This window comes from Mirounga leonina, unplaced genomic scaffold (assembly GCF_011800145.1).
Source record: "Mirounga leonina isolate KUSES-001 unplaced genomic scaffold, KU_Mleo_1.0 Mir_173, whole genome shotgun sequence".
NCBI lineage: Eukaryota > Metazoa > Chordata > Mammalia > Carnivora > Phocidae > Mirounga > Mirounga leonina.
In genome coordinates this window covers 72,361,314-72,382,351 of record NW_023270447.1, presented here as the reverse complement: position 1 = coordinate 72,382,351, position 21,038 = coordinate 72,361,314, and the positions used below count along the sequence as shown (strand labels likewise).

At 47.3% G+C, this 21,038-nt stretch overlaps 2 protein-coding genes and 1 non-coding gene across 8 annotated transcripts in view; 1 reads left to right on the top strand and 2 right to left on the bottom strand.

The window, feature by feature from the left end:
• Positions 1-12,866, bottom strand: part of MECR (mitochondrial trans-2-enoyl-CoA reductase) — a 29,417-nt gene extending 16,551 nt beyond the window's left edge. For 2 of the 5 annotated variants that reach the window (XM_035019273.1, XM_035019274.1), the window contains exons 1-2: positions 12,638-12,859; positions 270-367 (exon numbers count right to left, since the gene is read on the bottom strand). In XM_035019273.1, coding sequence (XP_034875164.1) covers positions 270-367; positions 12,638-12,813 — 274 coding nt within the window. In that variant the 5' untranslated portion in view covers positions 12,814-12,859. Of the gene's footprint in view, positions 1-269; positions 368-3,929; positions 4,018-5,631; positions 5,858-12,637 lie in introns of all 5 variants that reach the window. The other 3 variants (XM_035019276.1, XM_035019275.1, XM_035019272.1) reach the window with 3 other exon arrangements.
• LOC118020441 lies at positions 10,601-10,709 on the bottom strand. Its single transcript, XR_004681881.1, has one exon. It is a non-coding gene; the product is annotated as a U6 spliceosomal RNA (small nuclear RNA).
• Positions 12,867-19,583: 6,717 nt separating the features above from the next.
• Positions 19,584-21,038, top strand: part of PTPRU (protein tyrosine phosphatase receptor type U) — a 78,238-nt gene continuing 76,783 nt past the window's right edge. For both annotated transcript variants that reach the window (XM_035019271.1, XM_035019270.1), the window contains exon 1: positions 19,584-19,775. In XM_035019271.1, the coding sequence (XP_034875162.1) occupies positions 19,703-19,775 (73 nt within the window). In that variant the 5' untranslated portion in view covers positions 19,584-19,702. The remainder of the gene's footprint in view (positions 19,776-21,038) is intronic.

Below are 21,038 nucleotides of genomic sequence, written 5' to 3'. Positions count from 1 at the left end.
GGGGATTAGATAATGTATGAAATGAGCCCACCATATCGCAGGCACTCACAGTGGTTGGTTTACTCCCCACTGCAATCTTTCTAACTCTTGAAAAGCCTCACATTCCAGAGAAGGGAGGCCAGAGAGGACCGGTAGTCTGCAGATGGCTCATCTGGAGAGCAGCTGCTGCTAATCACAGGAATTTCACACCCACACCTGAGGAAGGATGAAAACGAGGTGGCGGCTAAGCAAAAAAGCCAATTAACGTAAGCCACAGAAACCAAGGTTACCTTGGATCATATTTATGTCAGATGGATTGATAGGGGCCGCCAGCATCTTCACATGGACGTCTGATCCGCCCACAGCAGCTAGCTCCAGGTTCTTCAGTCTAAGCACAAAGCGAGAGAGAGATGTTAATGTCACCCAGGCTAGACAGGGCATCTTTTGCTCAAATCATCTCCCCAAAGTAGGTTAGGCAGCAACATTTTTGAGCTGCCATTGTGTGCCCAGAAATTAGGGTTGTTAGAAGAGAGAAAGGTGCTATAGGGAATTAGCACAGGCTATGGGTTAACACTCTCATTAACTACATGTGGAAAATCTCTAGTACCCTCGAAATCCCCTTGCCCACTCTAAGACAGAAGCTAGTAAACCTTCTGCTGGCCTGGATTTGCCTTGTTTTTTCCAAAACTTGCTTATCACAATCACTTGGTGTGCTTACTAATGCAGATTCTCAGGCCCCAGCTCAGACCTACTGAACCAGAATCTCAAGATAAGGGGCAGCTCAAGCAGTTCTCATAGACCACCATAACTGGGACACCCTGGGCTAGCTTATTTGTTCTCCGCTTTTTAATTTTATTTACGTATCTGTTAGTTGTAGAGCGGGTGAAGGAAATGGAAAGATGTGCTACATAGTTCAGAAAGAATTCCATGTGACTGTGATTCACCCCCTGGGGGGATGTCCCTTCTGGGTGAGAATCCTGGTCTGTCAGAAGCGATGCTGGATGGACCACTGAGTCTTAGGTGTGAAGCCCCACCACATGATGGCTTGTGTCGCCATGGGCAAGTTTATTCCCAACTCTAGGTCTGTTTCTCCCTTTGTAAAAAGGCGGGCGGTGGTGGTTGTTTGGACTTGCTCACTGCCAAGAGCTTCTTCCATTTCAGGTGGGACTTCTATGTGGTAAGGCTCTGGTCACAATGGGCCCTACACGATGGGACTAATGCCTATATGCACCAGAACTTTGGTTAATGGGTTAAACCCGCTAAAGGGCTTTTGAGGGAGCCCCGGTGATAAGAGGTGTGTGTGTGTGTGTGTTTAATAAAAGGAGACCTTCCAAAAAGTACTGACTGGTATCCTAGACCAGCGGTCCTCATGACTTTTAATTACCAGAGACTCCTTTTCTTTCTTTCTCCACACCAAGACTTCATGTTTGCAGCATTTCCCTCTGCCCAAATGTACTTGTTAAGTAATAACCCTCTTCATTTTCAGTTACCAAAGGCACATATAAGTGCCACACAGAGGTTCTTAGCATTAGGCCACAGTGTCAGTGAACTAAACTGATGTAATTCTATCCACTTCTGGCAGAAATCTGACCTTTTAATTATACCTGAGGCTCCGTTTGGGGTAAAAATATGATTTTCAAGAAATGTCTTGTACTAATAGTGGTAACAATGGTGGCAGGTATTTATGAGGTATTTGTCATACATCAGGTCCTGGGCTAAGGGCTTTAAATATATGCTCTGATCTAAGCTGTAACTCTCTTGTGAGGAAAGTGCTGATAATCCCATTCTGTCAAGTAGGAAATGGGGGCTCATCGAGATGATGAAACTTGCACAGGATAAGAGAACTGGTCGTGGCAGGGCTTCCCTGCTTTCAAAGTCGGCACTCTGATTTACCGTGCTCTGCATGAGCATCCTGAAGTTAGTCTGGGAATCCCCCCGACAGCCTCCAAGGACCCCTGGGGATCTCAGGGCCCCAGTCTGGGAATCCCTGTACTGGATCATGACCAAAGTGAGGGAGGCCCTGCCTCACTGCGACTGAGAAACAGCTGCAAAAAACTGAAAAAGAAACACTGTACAGAAAATAGTTAACTCAGAAGGAGTTATGACCAAGCCAGAAAGAATAAAGAAAGGGCCTTTCTTGTTTAGGGAACTATTAAGGAATGTATGTATTTATACACAGCTGGAGGAGGGGAGTCCTTGTAATAACAATAATCATAATAACTACTGTTTGAGTGCTTACCACTGAGGCACTCTGAAGTGCTTTCCATGCCAGCTTTCTGCCATTATTCTGATTTTATGGCTGAGGAACAAAGGCACAAAAGAGGTAAATAACTTGTTGAAGGCCACGAGAAGTACTAAGTGGCTGATCTGATTTGAACCTGGTGGTCTGAGGCCAGAGAAGCCAGCTGGTAAGGGGCTAAGTGGACCAAGCAGAGAGTGGTAAGCTGAGCACCAGTCTGGAGTGGTGTGCAGGTGTGATCCTTGCTGGACCTTCCTGGGGAGCTGGAGAGGGGTTCCCAATTTCCCCAGCAGGTGGGGCAGGGAGCCATCAGCCTGACCATGATGTCTCTCTCTGAACACATGTGTAAGTCTGCAAGAAAAATCCTGCCCAGAGCAAATGAACTGTAGACTAGTTGCCCCTTCATATTATCTGTACTGCTTTTCTCTGACATTGTGACAAATAATCATACAAGCCGACACAGTCCACGCGCTCAAGCTACTTAAAGATATGCTCTTCCCTCAGCCTGGAGTTTCTTTTCCACAGCTTCTCCATGAAGCAAGAAATTCAATTCACCCTTTAAAATATCTTCTGACCCTCTTGGTCCTGAAAAAAATCACTTGCTCCATCTGCAGTGCTCTCGTTACTCAGAAGGGGTGACTATACCATTTAAGACCAACTTACGTTGAGTTTTTCAGTTTAGTTTATGAAGTCTTTTCATGAATTTCTTTCAATTGGTCACAACAGGTCTAAGTTCACATTCCTTTTCTAAAACTGCAGGTGAGATGTACGTCAGAACGTCAGAGTTCAGAACCACGTATTATCTATAACCCCCTGTGGGGTTATATATAGTATATAGATAATAGTATAGATAATAATGCAGACACATTATTTCTGCAGCAAAATGTATGAATATTCACACTAAGTGGGATGAATAATGACCACATAAAAACTTCACTGTAGATCAGGTTTTCCCTCCAAACGAATTGTGAAACAAAAGAAGTCAAAACAGAACTGTCAGTTTGTAGAACTTTCTGGACTTTGGAGTTGCAGATTCCAATTTGGATTTGGATCCAGGTCTTTCAGACTCAGTTCAGGGCTCTTTCTACCTAACCTCCAGTTTTATAGCCAGAATGTGCATGTGTACTGTCTCCTCACTTGGCTACGAGCTCCTGGAAGGCAGAGAACCCTTAGTCTGAACTCAGTGTTTAGCACAGTGCCTGGGACCAAAGCAGTGCTTAAGAATGCTTCCTAATGAAATTACCCAACTCTCCTCCCTACTGAGAAAATGTGGCTTAAAAGTGCCAGCCATTTTTAGGGAATCAGGGGAGAGGCTCGAGCCATAGGGATTTAGCTATTGAGGCTTATACTCGGCTCTTCCTGGTTCTGGGCTGTTTAGGAAAAGAACTTTAAAGGACGGGTACAAATAAAAATGGAGATTGTCTTTAAGAGAGTTTGGTCTAAGCAAAACCCATGGCTCTTTTCCTCACAGGAAAGTGCAGATCAGGTTTGCAGTAAATCACACTTTAAAAATCTAGATGACCATGGTCAAGATGGGAATATTGGTGGATCTCAGTTCACAGATGAAGGGAGAAGCATGGGTTTGAATCCTGCCTTGGTCATTTATCAATTAGATAAACCTCAAAATACTCATCTGTGAAATGGGGAGAACACTAGAGTCCAGCTCACAGGATTAAATTAGTTAATGTAAATAAAGCATTTGCTAGAGTACCTGATACACAGTAGATGCTGAAGAGAGGGTAGCTGTTATCAGTGGCAAAATAGCCAAGGAATCCTTTGGAACAATTAGCTGTCGATCCCTTTGAAAAGAATCACTGAATCACTGAAAGGAAGACAGTACCTTTTTGTAAAACTCAAGTAAATTTAACTCAACGAATATTTACTGACAGTCCTACTCAGTGTCAGGTACTCTCTTAAACCAAGGGGTTTAAAGAGAAAACAAATTTGCCCGGGGCTTGACATGGTCACTGCAAGACGTGTGGCTCGAGGGAGAAAATGCAGGATTAGCAATTGGGCTTTGGAAGAATGGTACCTTAGTTGGGGCTTGAAGGATAGCAACTGGGTGGACTGAGGGAGGAAGACAGGCTTTCTTGCTAGAGAGAATGGCAAAGAATCTGACTTGGTAACTGGCCTGGCAGTAGGTGCAGTCTGGACAGGAGCCACAGGAATGGAGGGGTTTTTATAACCTGGAATCTCTTAAACAAGAAACGCCATTGATGTCACTTGGTGACCAACTCCATGTTGGGGGGAGGCTGTCTTTGATGGCCCCCGGGCTTCTGGGGTGGGCAACTGGATGTTGACAGAGGGAGGAAGGAAAGTGGTTTGGGGTGGGGAGGAAGGTGTTACATTTGGAGCTTGAAGCAGGCACCTTGCAGTATGGTATGGGGCAGAGGGCACTCCAGGCTAGACAGAGCTGTGAGCCAGCTGTGTGCAGCTGGAGTCCAGGCTGGCAGATCATCTTATTTTGGGTGATCTGGCTGAACAATTAAACGACAACTAATGTTGACAGTTTACTAAGCTCGAGGCATTGTTCTTAACATTTTATATACATGATGCTGTTTAGTGCTCAAAACACCTATCAGGAGGGTGTTATCACCCCAATTACAGATAGGAAACTGAAGCTCAGAAGTAACTTGCCTAAGGTAAGGCTGTTAGTTGAGTGGCAAAACTTGATCTTAAGCTTGACTCTGAAGCTCAGACTGTTGAACACTAAGCTGGCCTCCTTTACACTGTTGGTGCAATTCCCATCCTGAGAGATGGTATTAGGTATTTCCCTGGGGTAAAATACAAAATGCTGCCTACTAATCGCCCTTCCTAAGATTCAGACTGTGCATCGGAGTCACAAAGGCTGGGAGAAGTCATGCGGGGAAAAAGCCCATGTGCCTCTGTGTAATCCAGAGCTTCCAGAGTTAACTCAGCTGGGAACACTATTTTCAAGGTACACCGAATACATGCCTGCCCCCAGACAGCAGTTCCAGAAGTGCCGCACCGGGCTATGACCTGCTCCCAGTCCTCTTCTTTGTCCTCTGGGTAGCCTAGCTGCTCTGTGCTGGCTGAAATTCAAAGCAGTGGGAGGGAAGGAGAGCAGGGCAGGGACGAGGGTCTAGGAGACAGAAAGCTGAAGCTGCAAACACAGGTGGGCGAGGGCAGGGGCAGCCCTGACACATGCTGCTTGCCCGGCGGGAGGTGTGTTGGTCCAGCTGCATCTCACCCGGGAGACCAGCCCCAGCCTGCCCCGTGGAATGCCATTAACACCATAGACACTGCTGTTCCTGCACATAGTTCTAACAGCGTCGTCAAGGATACCATTCTGCCGAGACAGGAAGGAAAACGGGGGCCAAGTCTGAATTCCAGGAGTTGGACCTCTGGTGTAATGATAGCAATTTCTTCCTTTCTTTTTTAAAAAAACTCACCAAAGGAACCGGTGGCTGTGTTCTGGAGTGCAAATGAGGCACCCAAACACAGTCTGGCTAGATCTCAAGTCACTTCCCCGGGACTGTTCACGGCCTTCCCCTGTGAGTGTAATGGCGCCATGCAACTCGGAGGGATGCCACTGTCTTCACTCAACAGATCCCAGACTGGATAAGGTCACAATGGCTCCTTTGAGGCCAAGGCTGTACACCTGTGATGTCATATGAACTACAAGGGAGACAAAAGCGGGCAGAAGAAAGAGCCTTTTGAGATGGGGGAAAAAGAAGCCAGTACTCTGGGGACTGGCTCAATTCTATTTGCTATGTAAGGCAGGCACTGGCCAGCTCTGTGAAGATCTCTTTCCCGCCTTCTGCATTTAATTAGCCACCATTTGTACTTATCTTGCATCTTCTACTCAATCACCTCAAATTGATCAGTATCATTTTGAGCAGGAAGAATAAGCAGGGAGAGACTGCCATGGGCCACAGAGACTTTCTCACCCTGCTCATTACAGAGAGCCAAGAATGTGTGTCCACCATAGGGCATTGGGTGAAGGTAACCTACATCTTATGTGGCTCTCTCCAGTCTGTCTGCAATCCCCATGGTCACGAACAAGCTGCGTCCTGTGGTTTGTTGAAATGCTTGCTATGCTGGGTATATTGTCCAGAGATCTGATTAATAAATTAATAAGCAGGGCACACTGGGAATTGTGGAAGAATGAAGCTCTTTGGCTCGCAGCTTTGTAACAGCTCACCCCCCCAGCAGGGGGCTTTTAAAGGAGGCCTGGGCTCTCAGGGAAAGCTCTTTCCCCGAGCCAAGCTCATACACTCCATGTCTCTTGGTGTGCTAGGCATACCCACTTGCCTCCCTGTGCCTCTTCTGGCTTCCCTGCCTCAAAGTAATCTTGCCCTCTCATCATTCAGAACTGCTGGCACTTCAGTACAGTCATTTTGAACAGAAAGGAATTAGAGACTTGGAGGAACTTCTGGAAGTTTCTACACAGGGTTGGCAAAGAAACCCTCTCTCTACCTTCTCAATCCCCTACTTTCTCTCAATTAAGATTACCAGTAAGCTTGTAAGCCCTATAATATTCTGCAGCTGCTGACAGCAGGAAATGGGCCTGAAGGGAGCTGCAGAGTCTACTCCTTCATTTGCTGAGACCTAAACTTGTTGATCCAAAGAACAAGACTGGGCCACAGCAGGGGGATCGAGTCCCTACCTGCAGCTGCTTTTGTCTCTTCGACAGGTACAAAGATGACCATGCCTCCCCTGCCTGGCGGGCTGCTAATTACGATACCAACCTGGAGCAAAGGGGGCCCTTGGTCAAATTTTGTATCCAGGACCCCTGAATTCTAGTCGCAGCACCGCTTCCTGGAGTTTGCTAGAGCCACCACCGGCAGGCAGGCAGTCCAATGTCTACTCAGTTTCACAGCTCTCAGAGCTGGACAACTGCTGGATCAAAGAGCATTCAGTCTCATATCCATTCCCGTGGCTGCAGGATTATGTGGAGAAGAATGTTAAGGCCTCACTTTGTCTTGGCAGGAAAAAGTGTCTCTTGGGGAGAATGGGTTAAAGAGGTGTATAGGTTTTGAGTTACATAGAAAACAGAGCTTGATGGTTTGTCATTGCCACAGAAGATGGGGTGGGGGGAGAGACAGCATGTGTGCCCCTCTTTACCACTGCTGACCTTGGTCAACCCCTTCATTTTCTCAAAGAATAACTGAAAAGCCTGGAGACTGGAGTGACTTCCTCACTCTAACAATGAGTGGCAGAGTGGGGACCAGAACCCAGGCCAGTGCCCTTGCGGGTGGGTCCCCACTGACACATCCTGAGCCACAGAGTAACCTCATGGCATTTTTGCTTCCCTTGTCACCCCCTCCAGAGTGGGGAAGGCCTGGAGCCGCACCATGGAACTGCAGCAGCTACTAGGAGGGCCAGACAAGCATAATAACTTGGGGTTGCACTGGTCGGGGGGGCAGCTCTCCTCCCACACTCCGTACATAGGGAAAACTCCTGTCTGGTGTACGATACTTCAGAGTATCACCCTCAGGGTTTTGGCCCTCAAGTCACAGCTTAGTGTGAAGTCCAGAGGGAAGGTAATATACAGGTGTTACAGGATGTGGAGTCCAGCTTGAGTCTGAGTTCTGTGATCTCAAGCTAGTCCCCTCAGAGCCTGATGCAGCTGACACCTCCTTCAAGGATCACGTACTGAGTGCATGGTAAGCCCTCAATAAATATTCGCTAATCAGACACACCAGGTTTTCTCTTCCCTCTGGGCTTTTACACGTGCAGGGGCCTCTGCTTGGAACACTTCTACACTTTTCCTCATATACTGCACACCTGATCTTCTACGGGACTCAATCTAGACCTTGTGCCTTCAGAGAAGGCATTCTGACTATTCTGAGGGGTTTAGATACCCCTCTTCTGGGTGTCCACAGCCGTCTAAACATATCCTGACATGGCACTTGTCTCACTGGGCTATAGTCACCCATCTCCTGGACTCAGGTGTGAGTACCTTAAGGGCAAAGACCTCAGATTATTCACCTTTGCATCCCCAGCCTTGCCTTGCATATAGTAGGCCCTCCAAGAATAACTCCTGGCTAACTTACTAAATCAATGAGTTCTGTTCCCTCCTCCTTCAACTAATGACCATAAAGAAGGGCTCTAGGAGACAAATGAACAAAATCCAAATTCTCAACTGAGTGCCAAACCAAAATCCTGTTTTTTTTCCCCAAGCATCACAATTCTGGTTTAAAAACCAAGTCACCTGCATAGTTTTGGTTGTAAACACTGACATCAACTGGAAAAAGAAGTCCTCTGAGAGTAAACAGTATCCTATAGTGAGGACTCACACCCCATACAGCCTGGGTCCTCACTACCTGCTCCCCCAAATCCCATCTGGCCAAGACAGAATGGGTTTGTCCAAGGGTTTCACAGCTTCATTTCATTTTGTGCTAGCAGCATGCAGGTGAGAAAGCCATGATGACCAGGATGCTATTTTATCAAAGCTTCAGGATCTTGAAAAGGGGATCAGAAAGAGAATAACATTCCTACCATCTTCCCCAGGGTGGGGCTGCCCTTCCTATGAAGGATAAAGATTTGGGGTCACCTGAATGGCTTATAATTTCCCCTTCTCTTCTGACATATCTTCTTCCCCATTTTGTATGCCATCTCATTCTCAAAAAAACATTTGAGATGATTGTCATTGTTTCTTCAGGTCTATATCAAGGACTTTTATTAAAGAAGGGGCTTCCTAGTTGTATGATCTTGGGCAAGTGACTTTCAAGCTTCTTAAGCCTCAGTTCCTGTATCTGTAAAATGGGGATAATAATGACCAAACTGGATTTTTTGTGATTTTTAAATTCCATAATATATGTGGAGAACTTAGCCCCATGCCTGCCACATAGTAGGGGCACAGTAAATGAAAGCTGTCTTTACCATAAGACCCAGAGAATGGCAAAGTTCTGAAAGGGGACTTTCAGGAACAAAAGGAAAGAGGACATTGGAGTTTCCAGGAACTATCTGATAGAGAATCCAGAACTCTGCACAAGGGCTATGAACATGGGGACCCCTGAAATTTCTAGGGCTTGTATTTCTCCCAAGTTTGTCATTTTCTCCTGCAGTCTTACTTCATTTAGAGCAGTCGTTCAAACCTTTAAATGAAAAAGGCCCAAGTGCTTATTTGGCAAATTCATTTTGGGGGGAAGAGAAAAAAGCTCTAGGGGCTGGGGGAACAAGACTTAATAGACCAGCTGGAATGTTTGGGGGCCAACAGGAATGAAGAGAAGGACATTCAGAGATCCCTGGAAGTCTCATTCTGAGGAGTTCTGCAACCCCTCAGACCCGAGCAGACTGTTCCTCGTTTCCTCCCTGCTTTTCACAGTGCAAGCACCACAAACTCTGCCGGTTTGGGGAACACTCTGCTCAGGCTCTGAGTGGTTCTATGGCCCTGCCTGGTGTAACCTGACCCACACACCCAGTCACCGGCATATTTAAAGGACACCTGATTCTTTCTGTGACAGTGTGGTTACCCTAAACCTCCAAAGACATGACTACAAAGAAGAGAATCCCAGCCTCTGGCTTCAGTCCATACACAAATAAGTCAAGTTGCCTGAATCTGGGTCAGAAGGGTAAGCCACTCTTCTGGGGCAGAGGGAGAATTACTTCCTGCCTAACAGTCTGTATCCACAAGGGCAGTGGTTCTCAACCCTGGTCAGGGCATCAGAATCACTTGCGGAGTTTAAAAAAACACAGATGTTCGGGGCCTTCCTAGACCTACTAAATACCTCAGGGGAGGCGTCTGGGAATATGGAATAAAAGTGCCATAGGTGACCGTGGTGTGAAGCCAAGGTTGAGGAATACGGCATGAAAGTATCATGTTTTGAACTTCTGGGAAATTACTAGGGCTCCACACAAGGAGATGAGAGCTTTCTTTTTTCTCTAAGTGGCATCTGCTACCAGACCAGTCTGTTCCAGATTCCCTGGCTCTCCAAGAGGAGGGAACGAATCAGGAGGCAACTGCACTCAGCTGCCTAACCTTCCCAGGCCTTTCCAAAGGGTCCCATCCTCATCACCACAGAACTCAATAAAAACAAAACAAAACAAAACACTTCTTATAGAAATTAGATTCATAATTAACATTTTTGGAGCACTTGTTTTGTGTCAGTTCCTTTACCAACCAAGTAGAAGCCTGTGAGAGGCACCACATCGTTCCTGTTTGGGGTGCGTTCCTGGAAAACGGTGTTCATCAGAGCTTTACCAACTCATTACAGCACAGTCCTCAGGGACAGGTCTTCCTGACACAGTGATTATTACCTATGATTAACATACAAGTTGAGGGTTACTGACTGATGTGTCTTCTCAATATTTTCTCATGGTGGATGTGGCTAGGGTGAGTGCATGACCCTGAATTTAACTGAGGCTTATCTCCTCCAGCTGTCAAAACATCTGGCTTGAATTTTTTTTTAAAGGAAAAATATGGAATGCCTCATGAATTTGCGTGTCATCCCTTGCGTGAGCAGGGACCATGCTAATCTTTGTATCGTTCTACTTTTAGCATATGTGTTGCTGAAGAGAGCACTCTGGCCTGTATTTCGGCCATAAAAATAATTCCACGTTTGCCTATCCTTTGGAAAACAACCAAACCATTTGCTGGGAATCAGAGAGTTGTAAACAAGGGATTGTAGGAGAGTATGCAGGCGCTTTTTGGTGGAGAGCATTAGATTGATTGCAGCTATTTAGCACTATTAACTATAACTATACCTGTACTGTGTCCACATTTATAATGATGTAACTGAGGCTCAGAGAACTTCAGTAACCTGCCAAACACACAGAGCTAGGATGGAGTAAGGACTGGACTCCAGGTCTGATTCCCAGACCAGTGCTTCTGCCTTAGCTCCATTACAGTGACCCCACTAGCCCTTCTGAATGGTTACAGTCACTTATGTGCAGATTTATAATGGCTGATAATTCACATACTGTTTTTATCAACCACATGCAAAAATCATGGATTAAGATCCAACAGAATTTTAGGAGAACATATTCATAAAAGTAATGAGGGCTCAGAGGGACTGAGTGACTTGTCTAAGATCAAACAGCTACTAAGAAGTAGAGTCTGTATTAGACCTTAGGTCTGTAAGGCTCCAAAACAGAAACTCTTTTTAACTGGCTAAAGGCACATACATAGTGTGATAGAGAAGAAATCACATGAGATAGGAGTAGAAGCTATGGGTTCCTATCCCTGTTCTAATCCTTATTAGCTATATCACTTTGGACAAGTCCTGTTTTGTCTTCTGCAAACTGAAAACAATGGTCTCCCACCTGCTTTCTGGGAAGTGAAGATTCAAGTGGACATAAAAGCATTCAGAAAATACTCTAAAAAAAAAAAAAAATAGTAATAGAGCCCAGGAACTCAGGCAAATCAGTAAGACCTCGGTTTAAATTTCAACTCTGCCACTAACTGGCTATGTGACCTTGGACAAGTGATTTTACCCCTCTTACACCTCAGTTTTCTCACTGACAAAATGGGGCTAAATCAAGTACCTTCCCCAAAAGTGACGATTAAATGAGAGCATCCATTTGGACACATCCATTATGTGCCTGACACATAATACCCGGTCAGTAAAAGTCATTGAGGGATAAATGGATAAAGAAAATGTGGTATACACATGTATAATGGCATACATATATATATATATAAAGCAGTGGAATAATGTCCATAATAATGTTATACATTAGATATATAAAATAATGGAATATTATTCAGCCATAATAAAGAATGAAATCTTGCCACTTGAGACAACGGATGGACGCTGAGAGCATTATGATACATTAAATAAGTCAGAGAAAGACCAATACTGAATGATCTCACTTCCATGTGTAATCTAAACAACAACAACAACAAAAAAACCCAACCTCATAGACACAGAGAACAGACTGGTGCTCAGGGGTGTGTGTGTGTTTGTGTGTCACATAGGCACCAAATGGGTGAAGGGAGTCAAAAGGTACAATCTTCCTGTCATAAAATAAGCAAATCATGGGGACCTAACGTACAGCTTGGCAATTACAGTTAGTAATACTGTACTGTATGTTTGAGAGTTGCTAAGAGAGTAGATCTCGAAAGTTCTCATCAAGAGAAAAAAAATTCTGTATCTATGTATGGTGACAGATACTAACTGGACTTACTGTGGCAATCATTTCGCAATATATACAAATATCGAGTCATCATGTTGTACACCTAAATCTAATATAATACTGCATGTCAACTGTACCTCAAAAAAAAAAAAAAAGTTAGCCACTATCACCGTCATTAATTGTGCCTCTCCGGCCTTCAACTACCTGGAAGGACCGACTTTCTGAGCTACTCAATGCGCCCTGGGCTCAGTTTGGGTCCGATTTTTCCCTGCCTTCTTCCTCTACCCGCTCCCTCCTTTGTCAGACCCCCTTCTCCAAAAGCGCGCCTTAACCCCCTCCAGGAACCCCTGGCCCCATTTCGGCGCCGTCTCTTACTCGACGACCTTGGCTGGGTCCCCGTGGTGCCCATAGACCAGCGCCCGGACCCGGGAGGGCTCGGCAGATGCGGAGTAGGGGGCGGCGGCAGACCAGCCGCGGCCCCAAGCGAGGAACAGCTCGCACCGCAGCCGCGACCCGGCTCGCGCCGCCAGCAGCGCGCCGCAGCCCCACATGCTTCCCCCAGACAGCTCAGAGCCCTACGTCAGACAGCGCGCCTACGTCATCGGCCTGCGTCTGCGCGTCTGCGCCGCGCCTCCCGCCCCGCCCCGTCGCGTGAGCACGCCCCTTGCTCTTTTTTAAAAGGTCGTCCCCTTCCTCCGCAGCCCGCGCGGTGGCGCTTCGGGAGACTGCGCGGGGCGGGGCGTGAGATGAGGGGGTTGGAAGTACGCGAGGGAGTCGCGGAGGCTCAGAGTAGGAGCGTCTGAGACCGGCCTAGATTTGTGTCTACAGTCTGCGATTTGGTGTTTGATTTGGGGGAAGTCATTTACCCTTCCCTGACCTTAGTTTTTTCTTCTCCCCACCGTTTATTGAGTGCTCACTGTGCCAGACCTTTTAAGACCTCACCTCATTTATTCCCTGCTATCCTGTAACAGCATAGGGAGGTAAAGTTTACTTCCCTACCACTGCGTGAGTAGAGTAGATTTAAGTTGATGTGGAGGCAAGAGTACTGGGCTTGGATTTAGGTTCAACTCCTAGTCCTGCTGCTTCCTAGCTTGGCCACCTTGGGCTGGTGTCTGAAGCTCCCAGGCTCTTTTCTCATGGGTACAGTTGGGGGACAATATACCTCCTTCAAGACTGTGGTGAGGATTGGATGAAACATTAGAATAATGTTGTGGACAGAAGAGCACACTGTAAAATGCTAAGTGTGTTCAGATATAAAGGAGGGATCACAAGGAGGAGGGCCCCCTCTCGAAATGCTTACAGTGTAGAAGGGATTTATTTATTTTTATTTTTTTTTGTAGAAGGGATTTAATAGGACAATGGAAGTGCTTTGTAAGAAGATGTAGCCCAGTAAAGACACTAGATCATATTTTTAGTGGACGTGAGACATGAACATAGCTAAAACCCTAGTTGGTAGAATAGGACAGAGGGCACTGTTGGAGTCCGAAGGAGAAAGTTGCTCTGGAAGGAGCCGGGGTGGAGATGGGGGTTCTTGCAAGAGGTGCTGTTGGAGCCTGTCCCACTCAAAATCTTCAGTGTGCATAAACACCTGAGGTCCCATCTCAAGCCAACTGAATTAGAATTTGGGGGACAGGTCCAGGACTCTACAATTCCTACAAGCTTTCAAGAATATTCTGATGCAGGTGGCCCAGGAAACAGGCTTAGACAAACACTGAGTCAGGGCTTTGAAGATTAAGAGTTCCTGTCTCTAGATTTTATTGACCCAAAGACTGGCAGCTCAAAGCCTTTTCTCTGAGGAGAAGAAAGCAAAGTGCTCTGACGAAAGCTGCAGGTGGCTGGATTTTGGCAAAACTGGCTTTGAGTCTTGGCTCTGCCATTTTTCCAGCCATTTGATTTTGGACAAGTCACTTGGCCTCTCTGGGCCTCCATTTCCTTATCCTTAAAATGAAGGAAATAATGGTATTTGTTTCAAGGCTGTTGTGAAAATCAAGTGAGCTATTATTCACTTGAAGCATTTAGCACAATGCTTGGCACATGAAAGCATTTGATAAATGTTATTAGGTTATTGTGATGATTAAATGGGAAATATCATATGTAAAACATCCAGACTAGGGTCTGGCTCATACTATGTGCTGAAAAATGTTTATACTTGTTCTTATTATTAGAGAAAGTAGATGTCCCATGATGGGGGAAAGATTCACACACACTTGTATGTGAGTGCCCATATGCATGTGCACACACACACACACACAAATACCCAGTTTTGCTTACCTTCTGTTTTCACAGATCTACTTCTGCTGAAGACTCTCTAGGTGACATTAGGCTGTTGACATTACCTTCTCTACCAAATTGGCTCCTCTGAATTCCCTGGACAGCCTGGCTGGAAAGCCTGGAGAATCATCTAGTAGGTCTTCCTCCTGGAGGCTGGACTTAATCCCCCTGTTCATCCCAATAGCCCCCACTTTCAGTCCAGGACATCAACTGTGTCAGCAGCCTTCTTCCTAGCTGAAATCCTCTCCCATCTCTTTCCCTCTGATTTCCTTCTTTCTCAGGCCTCCAGAATGATTTTTAAAAAAATATTTTATTTTTAAGTAAGCTCTACACCTAATGTGGGGCTGGAACTTATAACCTTGAGATCAAGAGTCGCATGCTCTACCGACTAAACCAGCCAGACACCTCCAGAATGATTTTTTTTTAAAACAGAAAGATCATATTTTGTCTTTTCCTTGCTTAAAGTCCTTCTGTGACTCCCCATTACTTAGATCCAGAAGTCACAGTTCTTTGTAGAACACCATGAACTATTGACATGTTAAACTTAAAACTGTAAAAAAAACAAAACAAAATGAAACTGTGATTCTATACTAACTCTATTATTCTCTCCCACAACTGCCCCGTGCTAAAAGTGCATGGAGGAAAAGCACTGTAAAACAAAGAAAATTCTATTCAATGTAATTAAGTTACCTTCTTGCAAGTTAGAAAAAGATGGCTATACTTTTAATTCAGTGGCAGAACCCCTCAGCTTAGCTTGAGGAGCACCCAGGTTTTCTCAGGGGCATTGTTGGAGAACTACTGGTTGAGGGGTTCAAGTCCAGTTTTCATTACCCTCTGCACTCTGCATCCTACACTGTTTTTATCTCCTGCTGTAAGACTGTGTGTAGCCCATGATCCAACAGCACCTGATACCCACCCCTCCGAGCAAATCCATGTCTTGTGCCTTCACTCAGGTTGCTTCTGCCTGAAGTGCTCTTCCGGACTTACCTACCTGGGAAACTCCAGGTTCAGATGTCATTTCTTTGATGTTGTCTTCCAACTCCCTAGGCTGAGTCAACCTTTGCTGCCTTTGTGTTTTCTCTGAATTGGTGTTATGGCCTTTAGGACACAGTCCCTTATTTATTTATGTGTCCACTTCCCCTTCTGGGCAAAAGTGGGTCATGTTTGGCACCTCTCCATGACACCAGCACTCAATATGGGGCCTGGCCCAGGGTAGGTGTCATAAATATTCCATGAGTTGAAAGTAATTGAATTTCCTCACGGCCTGGCCCTGTCTGTGGTGCTGTCTCCTTTACCCCTAGATTTGGGCAGGTCAGACCAGGCCACTCAAGGCTTCTAGAAGTCTGTGATCTTTTTCAAGTGAAGCAGAATGTTCTCTGTCCATCTGTCCACCTGTTGCTCGTGTTCTCCTTCTCCCTCCATGACAGTCTCTGCCCTGTAGTCTTATCCTGCACGAAGAGCAAGAGGGTTGTGGAGTTGGCCAGGTCTAAGTTTAAATCCTGGGCCCACCTTTTACTAGTTTTGTGGATAAGTGGACAAGTGCCGCATACTTCCTGAGCCTCAGTGTCCACATACAGGAAAATAGAATCAGTGGTAAACTCCTGCCACGAAGCTCTCACAAGAGTCCTCTGCAAACAGGATCACCCTTGGTTGTTTCTTCTATTCACTGGATTTCTCTCCTTGACTTTCTTGTTCTAGCTGGTCTTTCTTGTCTTTTCCCTCTCCAGCATCTGTCTGTTTCTTCCCCATCACCTTTTTCTGGCTTCTGACTTCTCGCTCTAATTCTCTGCCTCTGGTTCTTGCCTGTCTCCTTGGCCACTTCCCCAGCTCAGCATGTTGCCCATCAGGGCTCACAAGAGAGAGGACCAAGAGCTCAGAAGCCTTCCGCCCTGCCTCCTCCAGGCCCAGGCCAACCTCACTTGTGCCACCCTCGGTGAGGAGCCAGCCTGCAGTGGAGGCAGTGCACAGGGAGGACCTACACAGACCTTGAACTCCTAGGCTCTGGCCAGTGTCCCTGCCTATGAGTTAGACCCATCTGCCCCTGGGTCCCTCTGATTCCACAGTCTGTTCTCCACTTGGCTCATCTGAAGACTTAAAAAAAAAAAAGTGATTTTACTCTTCTGTATAAGGCTCCAATAGTTTCTTACTGCTCTTAGGGTTTAACCCAAAGCCCCATAGTGCCCTGCAAGCCCCACAGATCCTGCCTGCCTCTCCAGCTGAATCTGGCTCCCCTTCCTCCCCACTCCATTCCAGCCACCCTGGCCTGGCTGTTCCTCAAATGCACCAACTCCTGCTTTTGCACAGGCTGTCCCCTCTGGCCAGAGTGTCCCTCCCCACGGATTTGCTGGCTCCTTCTTTTACTTCAGGTCCCAGCTCAAATACTACCACATCCTTTACTCAGGAAATCCCTCTCGGATCTCCTTAACTCAGGATCCCCCCTAATTATTTATCACAACATTCCTTCCATTTTCTTTAGACTGCATGTCTTGGATTGTGATGACTTATTTTGCATGTTTGCTGTTGGTCTTTTCCCTGAGAGTGTAAACCTCACGAGGGCAAAGACCATCTCTGTCTGTATTCATTCATTTATCCATTAGGTATTTTTTGAGCATCAACTACACATTAGACACCAAGCTCTGGGATATAAGACAAAATCCTTGCCCTTAGGGAGCCCATGTTCTGGGTGGGTGGGTGAGAAAAATAATGAATATGTCACATGGTAGGTGCTCTGTTTAAAACTGCAATAATCGGGCGCTTAGGTGGCTCAGTTGGTTAAGTGTCTGCCTCTGGCTCAGGTCATGATCCCAGGGTCCTGGGACTGAGTCCCACATTGGGCTCCCTGCTCAGCGGGGAGTCTGCTTCTCCCTCTGCTCATGCTCATTCTCTCTCTCTTGCAAAAATAAATAAAATCTTTAAAAAAACAAAACAAAACAAAAATAAATAAAACTGCAATAATCTCTTCCACCCTCACTCTTTCTCCCTCCATTTCTCTGGTATATCTCTGTCCCAAATACCAGAAGCAGTGGTTTATCACTATCTCATGTACCAGAGAAGTTGCTCATATGGCAGTTTATTGTTCTTGTTTTCCCACTGGAATGTAAGCTCTATGAGGGTAGGAATTTTTGTTTTATATTTCCACCATGGCTTATCGGAATTGTATAAACGAATAAACGAATCAATATCTGGGATTTGTTAATTTGCTCCAGATGGGAGGCAGATCTCAGCCTCCATTCAAGTTAAGCCAGATGGCCTTGATTCAAATCCTGGTGCCACTACATACTAATGCACAACCTTGGAAAAGTCACCTCTCTGTACCTCAATTTCCTCAACTGTGTAATGGGAGTACTAAATAATAGTGGTGAGGATGAGTCCATGTGGGTAAAGCACATAGAAGGTGTCTGGGCATAATAATGGACAGCAAGTTTGACATCATTGTACAAAGGCCTGTACTGGGTAGAGGCCCAAATATACTTAACCTGTGTAGCCAGAGGTAGACAAGGACCAAGGAGAATTAGTGATGGAGGCAGACTTCGTGGCATGAAAAGGAATAATTTTCTAAAAGCCAGCATTGTAAGGAGAAATAGGTGAATTCACTATCCATAGTTAAAGATTTCAACAAGAAATCCTCTGTCAGAAATGGACAGAATCAGCGGGCAGAAAATCAGTAGGGACATAGTTGAACTCAACAACACCATCAATCATAGACATGCATAGACTATGCCATCCAACAACAGCAGCATACACATTCCTCTCAAGCTCATGTGGGATAGTCACCAAGATAGACAACATTCTGGGCCATAAAACACATCTTAGCTTTAAAAGACCAGAACTCATACAATGCTTGCCCTCAGACCACAGTGGAATTAAACTAGAAATCAATAACAGAAAGGTAGCTGGAAAACCCCAGATGCCTTGGAGATTAAATAACACATGGATCAGGGGCACCTGGATGGCTCAGTTGGTTGAGTGTCTGACTCTTGGTTTTGGCTCAGGTCATGATTTTAGGGTTGTGAGATCAAGCCCTTCATTAGGCTCTGCGCTCAGTGTGGAGTCTGCTTGGGATTCTCTCCCTTCCTCTCCCTCTGTCCTTCGCCCCTGCAAGTGCACCCTCTCTCTCTCAAATAAGTAAATAAATAAATAAGTCTTAAAAAATAACACATAGATCAAAGAAGAAATGTCGAGAAATAAAAAAACATTTTAAACTTAATGAAAATGAAAACACAACTTATAGAAATTTATGGGATGCAGCAAAAGCAGTGCTTAGAGGGAAATTTATAGCACTGAATGAATATATTAGAAAGGAAGAAAGATCTAAAATCAATCAGCTAAGCTTCCACCTTAGGAAACTAGAAAAAGGAGAGCAAATTAAATCCAAAGGAAACAGAAGAAAGAAAAAATTAGAGCAGAAATCAGTGGAATTGAAAACAGGAAATCAGAAGAGAAAAATCATCTCCACCAAAAGCTGATTCTTTGAAAAGATCAATAAGCCTCTCATCAGGCTAAGAAAAGGAGAGAGGACATAAATTACTAATAGCAGAAATGAAAGAGGGGACATCACTACAGATCCCATGGATATTAAAAGAATAATAAAGGAATATTTTGAGCAACTTTAAAAGCCAGCGTTTCCAAAGACCCAACCATCTGGTTTTGTTAGGTGATGAGCACTCTGTCCTTGGAGGTATGCATGAATGTGCATTTGGAGGGGTCTAGGTAGGAGGGGATTCAAGCATCAAAGAGGACAGAGAAGCAGGGTGTCTTTGGGTCTTCTGTCCCCGAGAGCGCTGTGCCAGAGCTAAGTGTGAGCAGCGAGCGTGCTGGCTTGAGAAGGTCGGCGCTTGGTGAGTGTAGAGGCCGGTGGGCCTCATGGCCCGGGCCGGGACCCCCTAGAGGTGTGTGCAGGAGTGGGGGAGGGGCGCGCCAGGGCAGTCGGAGATCGGACCAGCTGCAGCGCGCGCGGCTGCCAGCAGGGGGCGCCGCGAGACCGCGGAACCCGCGGCCGGGCCTGACGTCAGCGCCCCGCTTGCTTGGGCTCCCGCTCTGGACTCGGCGCCAGTCCCGCTCCGCGCAGCGCCGCTTCGCTCCGGCTCTGCCTCGCCTCGGGCTGGGCTTGCCTCGGGCTCTGGCGGCGGCACCCCCTGCGCCGGGCCCCGGGGCAGGCGGCGGCGCACCATGGTCCGCGCCCAGGCTCTGGTCCTGGCGCTCACCTTCCAGCTCTGCGCTCCTGAGACCGAGACTCCGGCAGGTAAGCGAGCGTCGGTCCGACCAAGCTTGCCCCGCGGAGCCCCCGGGGCCGGTGGCGTAGCTCTCAAGAAAGTGTTAAGTGTTAGGTGACCGAGCGCTCGGAGCCTGCTCCCTGAGTGTGTCTGAGTGTTGGATGTGCGATCGGGTGCTCAGGATGTTGTGTGTTTGCGAGTGTTGTGTGTCCGTGAGTTATGTGTGCATGAAAAGGTGCTGTGTGTGTTGTGTGTCTACGAGTGTGTTGGGGTGAATGTTGTGTGCATCGAGGCATTGGGTGTGCACTGTCTTGTGCGCCTGCCAGTGTGTAGTGTTTGTGCGGCCAAGTAGGTTGGGTGTGTGTGCATCTGAGTTTGCTTGTGTGGCCGGAGTTATGTCTGCGAATGTGTTGCATTTGTTTGCATTTTGTATATCGTGGCAGGGAGTGCTGCTTGTTGTGTGTCCGCGAATGTGCTGTGTGTTTGTGTTATGCGTGTGACCGGCAGTGCTCTGTGGATTCTGCCCGCGTGTGGATCGGGGAACGCGTGTGTGGTGTGTGTGCTTGTGAGGTTCGTGTACGTGTGTGAAGGCGTGGGAACGGGTCCGGAACGTGTGTGTCCGTGCGCTGTGTGCGCGATGTGTACGTGTGGGAGTGTCCGGGGTTGGTGGTGTGCGCCGCCGAGGGTTGCGTGGGTCCGAGTGAATGCCAAGTGTGCCGGGAATGCGTGTGTAGGAGCGTGTCTGGAGCGGATGTGAGTGTGTGAGTGTGTCCGTGCGTGCTGGCTGCGTGTCCAGGAATGTTGCGAGTGTGGTGCGCGCCTGGGCGGTGGCCGAGTGTGTGCCCGGGGCCCGGGGCCGCCCGAGGGGGCGGTATCAGGATGTGTGTGTGTGTGTGTGTGTGTGCGCCCCGCGTGTGTGCGTGTGTGGCGCGCGGGCCCGGAACAAGTTGTCGCGGCGGCGCCCCCTTCCCTCCCGGGTCGGGCCGGGCCGGGCCTGAGGCTCGGGAGGGAGGAAGGGGGCCCCGCGGCCGCCGACTCCGACATGTCGGGCTGTTTGTTTCGCAAGTTCTGCGCGGCGCTGGCGGCCGGCTGCTCCGAGGCGGCGCCGGGGCCGCGGGGCGCGCGGGCGGGTGGCGGGGAGGGCCGAGCGCGGCAGGCCGTCGCCGGGGGCCGCGCGGTCTCCCGAGCCTCAGGCCCGGCCCGGCCCGACCCGGGAGGGAAGTTTTTTTTTTTTTTACAACTGGGTCCGGGCCCGCGCGCCACACACGCACACACGCGGGGCGCACACACAC